The 4,548-nt window shown below is 36.0% G+C and overlaps 1 protein-coding gene across 1 annotated transcript in view; it reads left to right on the forward strand.

Moving 5' to 3' along the window:
- Positions 1-2,748: 2,748 nt before the first annotated feature.
- Positions 2,749-4,548, forward strand: part of LOC106876110 (matrix metalloproteinase-2) — an 84,689-nt gene continuing 82,889 nt past the window's right edge. The window contains exon 1 of the mRNA XM_014924520.2: positions 2,749-2,808. Within this exon, the coding sequence (XP_014780006.2) occupies positions 2,749-2,808 (60 nt within the window). The remainder of the gene's footprint in view (positions 2,809-4,548) is intronic.

A 4,548-nucleotide genomic window follows, 5' to 3' on the forward strand; every position in this document is an offset into this window, starting at 1 on the left:
AGGTGCCCTGGGAATGACAGCGAAACGGGCTGATTACTACCTAGATCAGATTCCAGGAAACCCCAAAATGGCTGAAGTTCAAAAGATAGTGCTCATGGGAACTGCCCATATCCTACGTAAAATACTGTCTATGTGATCTCAAATTTTAAAGCAAACACATAATTTTCTTATGGTTTCTTAAACATTCACTTGAACAAAACTGTACAAATCTAAATATATGGTACCCTAGGCATAACACCTACATGAACTTCTAACTTGTTGTCTCTTGAGGTCTCTGGGTGAGACTTGGATCCAACTTGTACAAATGCAAAACAAAAGTCAAACATAAAATAATAATAATCAAATAATTAGATCCCAATCGTCTATTCCTACAAATATGTAGGAATAAACGAAACCGCTAAAATACAACTCACAGAAATGAAAGAGAAAATAAGGAGAGAGTGTTACAGAAGAGTTAGACTGATATTAAACAGTGAACTTAATGCTAAAAAATAAGATATACCAGTCATAAATTACAGCTTTAACATAATAAACTGGAGGCTCAGTAAATTGAGAAACCTAGATAGAAGAACCAGAAAACTATGAACAGCGTACCGTAGTCGCCACCCCAAAGCAAACGCAGACAAAATATATCTACCCGGCTTAGGAGACCGTGGCCTGATACAGATAGAAAACTACTATAAAATAACGACAGTTGGACTAAGAAAGTAGTCAGAAACAAAAAGTGGAAAACTACTATATGTAATAAAGCAATACGAGTAAAGGAAAATGCCTTTCTCTATACATAAAGAAGCGACAAAATACAAAGCAGAAACAAACTACACTGATAAACTGACCTTAGATGACAACATAGCAGAAATGGTAAAAGAGACAAAAAACATGAAACAGAATTACAAAACATACTAAAAAAGAAATGGAGAGAAAAATCACTCCAAGGTCAATATCCTGCAAGACTTGACAGGGAGGAAGTGAGCCTCAGTAAAAGCCAGCAACGGCTCAAAAGCTCTGGACTAAAGCTGAAACGGAAGGACTGATTCTCGCTGCACAAGACCAATGCCTGACTACGAACAATTATAAAAGAAAAATAATGGAAACAGGCCCTAAAACAAAATACAGCACAATGAGGCAGTTGGCCACATCGTCTCTGGCTGCCCAGTCCTTGCCAAATCCGAATATATATACAGACACGACCGAGTAAGTAGTTACATCACTGGACAATATGCCAACACTACATGATAAAGGCTGACAATAGATGGTATAAACATGTGCCAAACAAAGTATAAGACAACCAGGCCACAATCATCTGGGATATGCCGGTTCAAATCAACAAGCAAATAAAAGCTAATCGTCCGGACATAATAATCAAGGATTGGGGAAAAAATCACCAGTTTACTGATAGACATTGCAGTCTCTTCTGGCCAAAATATTGTCCAAAAAGAAGTGGAGAAATTTTCAAAATACAAAGACCTCGAAATTGAAGTATTCAAGATGTGGGACATGAAGGTGAAAACAACATCAATAATAATTGGAACATCAGGCATGATAAAAAAAAACATATTAAGGAAAACGTTGATGTTATACCTGGACCCTCAACACTACACACTATCAAAAAATAACCCTGCTAGGAACAGCCCACATCCTACACAAGACACTATCAATTCAATAGAATAACCCAAATAAAACGATCCACAAACACAAGACACATTCTATACAGTAAATATGTAATAAAATAAACAGTCCCACAACATGTCCTCTACAGGTCGGATACCCAACAGAAGAACACAACTTGTATTACACACACAGCACACAACTTAAATACTAATACAACAAAAGTCTGCAATCAAACCCCTTAACAAAACAAGCTGATGCAATACAATACTGGGAAGAGTTTGTACTTCCCGAACAACAAAAAAGAACAAGAACACGCAAGAATCCGCAAAAACAATAAAACAATAAAAGAAAACTATGTCTTAATGTAAGCCATCTCAGGAAACTGAAAGATTTTTCTTGTATGGTGTATATATATATATACAAGAAATAGCTTCCCCTAGATGCACCACCCCAGCAACATGTGCATAAAAATGTATACATATGTGCTTTAAAATGTAAACATTGCAATATTTCTATAAGAAAACTGCAAACCTGTGAGTAGAATTTTAAATTTTAATTACTTATACATCCATGTTTATACAAGACTTCTACAAATATGCACATAGCTATTTCTTCTCGGTCTCTCGATGATACATCAATAATAATTATAACTACGAAAGAAATATCAAGACACGTCCATGGGCGGTGTTAAATTAAAAAAAGCAAACGCTGTAAAAACGGACCCAGGACCCATAACAAAACCAACCAAATGAGAAAGAACGGTGGACAGATAACCATAAATACTATGAAATAGTTGGTTTATGATTTACACACACTACTATGAAACACTCCTCCTAAAAAAATACAGGAATAAACCCATACTGTAAATACCCAACAAAATGAACAAAGCCCACAACACGTAGGGTAGAAGACCGATACCCGACAGAAGAGCACAATCTACCCTGCACAAACAATACACAGTACAAAAACTAATACAACAGAAGCCTCAAACCAAACCCCATAAGAAAACATACTGATGCAATACAAAATCCACTCCCCAAACAAAATGCAACGTACACCAGCCCACCAGCACAAAGGAAGGCAAAGGCAGGGTATCAGTTCAGAAATAGCAAGGGAAAAATTAACCATTTGCTCTACATGGATGAGCTGAAGCCTTTTAGTAAGAATGAAAAAGAGGCACATTCCTTGATACAGACTGTAAGACTCTTCAGCAAAGATACAGGGATGGAATTTAGCATTGATAAGTGTGCAATATTAGTCATGAGAAGGGGACAGGTAACCAACAGCGAAGGCATCCAATTACCAGATAGCCAGACATTGAAACCGTTGAAAGGAGGAGAGAGTTATAAGTATATAGGAGTATTATAATCTGATAGAGTACTAACTATAGAAATGAAAACGAAAATTGAGAAGGAGAACATCAGAAAGGTGCGGAAGCTAATGAAGTCAGAGCTAAATGGCCCGAATCTAGTGAACGTTGTAAATACTTGGGCAGTATGATTACTTAGATACTCGGCAACTTTTGAAGATGGGACAAAAGCTGAATTAGCAAAGCTAAACAGAAGAACTAGGAAGGAATTCAATATGAATGGAGGGCTCCACCCAAGATCAGGAGTAGCAAGATTATACTTACCTAAAAAGGAAGGTGGAACAGAGTTAATATCAGTAGAAGACTACGTGAGGTTAGCTCGAGCATATACCTCCTAAGTAGGTAATAGTGAAGAAAGTTTATTAAAAGCTGCCAGAGCAACAGCATGACATAGGGAAACCAAAAACCTAACGAAGTTAAAAACCAGAAAAATGAACAGAAATTATCTGACTGGCCGGAGAAGGATTTGCATGGTAGATTCTCAAAGATAGTTGCAGCAAATAGTTATAGTGAGACACGGTAATGATAGCAGAAAGGAAGGCTGAAAAGAGAGAGAGTTAGTTGCAGCACAAGATTAAGCATTAAGGGCTAATTGGATAAAAGCCGAGATTGACAAAAATTAAGTAGATTCCCAATGCAGGTTATGCAAATCAAAAGAGGAAAGCATTACTCATGTAGTAAGTGAATGTAGCATACTGGCACAGAAGGAATATAAGAAAAGACATGACAATCTAGGGAGAGTAACCACTGAGAATTATGTAGAGAACTAGGATTTGAACATACTGATAAATGGTATGAATATGAACCTAGTAAAGTACTAGAAAGTAAGAAATATAAAATGTTGCAGGAATTTAACATTCAAATTGATAGAGTAACAGAAGTTAGAAGGCCTGATTTAGTATTTGTAGATAAAGTACTTGTAGATAATAGAAAGTGCCAGATAATTGACTTTACAGTCTCAAATGATGAAAAAGTTAATGAGAAGTATAGAAAAAATAGCAAATTACCAGGACCTAGCCATTGAATTATAGAGACTATGGAAAGTTCGGGTAAAAAGTATCCCAGTAGTTATAGATGCATTGGGAACTATCCCTAAATATTTGAACAGATGAATAGAGGAATTAGTCACAAAACCTAGTTTAATACAGCTCCAGAAAACAGTGTTATTAGGGACAGCTAGGATACTTAAGAGGGTTCTTGGCATCTAAGGTTACTTGTTATAATCCGATGTTAGAATATTTTTCCTTTTCCAACAATTTAATCTGTTGTGTGTGTATGAAAATAATAATAATAATAATCCTTTGTACTAAAGGCACAAGGCCTGAAATTTTGGGGGAGAGGACCAGTTGATTACATTGACCCCAGTGTTTCACTGGTGCATAATTTATCAACCCCGAAAGGATGAAAGGCAAAGTCGACCTCAGGACGTAAATATAGACGAAATACAGCTAAGCATTTTACCCGGCGTGCTAACGATTCTACCAGCTCACAGCCCTAATAATAATAATAATAATAATAATAATAATAATAATAATAATAATAATAATAATAATAATAATAATAATAAT

The sequence above is a fragment of the Octopus bimaculoides genome, chromosome 25, assembly GCF_001194135.2.
Source record: "Octopus bimaculoides isolate UCB-OBI-ISO-001 chromosome 25, ASM119413v2, whole genome shotgun sequence".
NCBI lineage: Eukaryota > Metazoa > Mollusca > Cephalopoda > Octopoda > Octopodidae > Octopus > Octopus bimaculoides.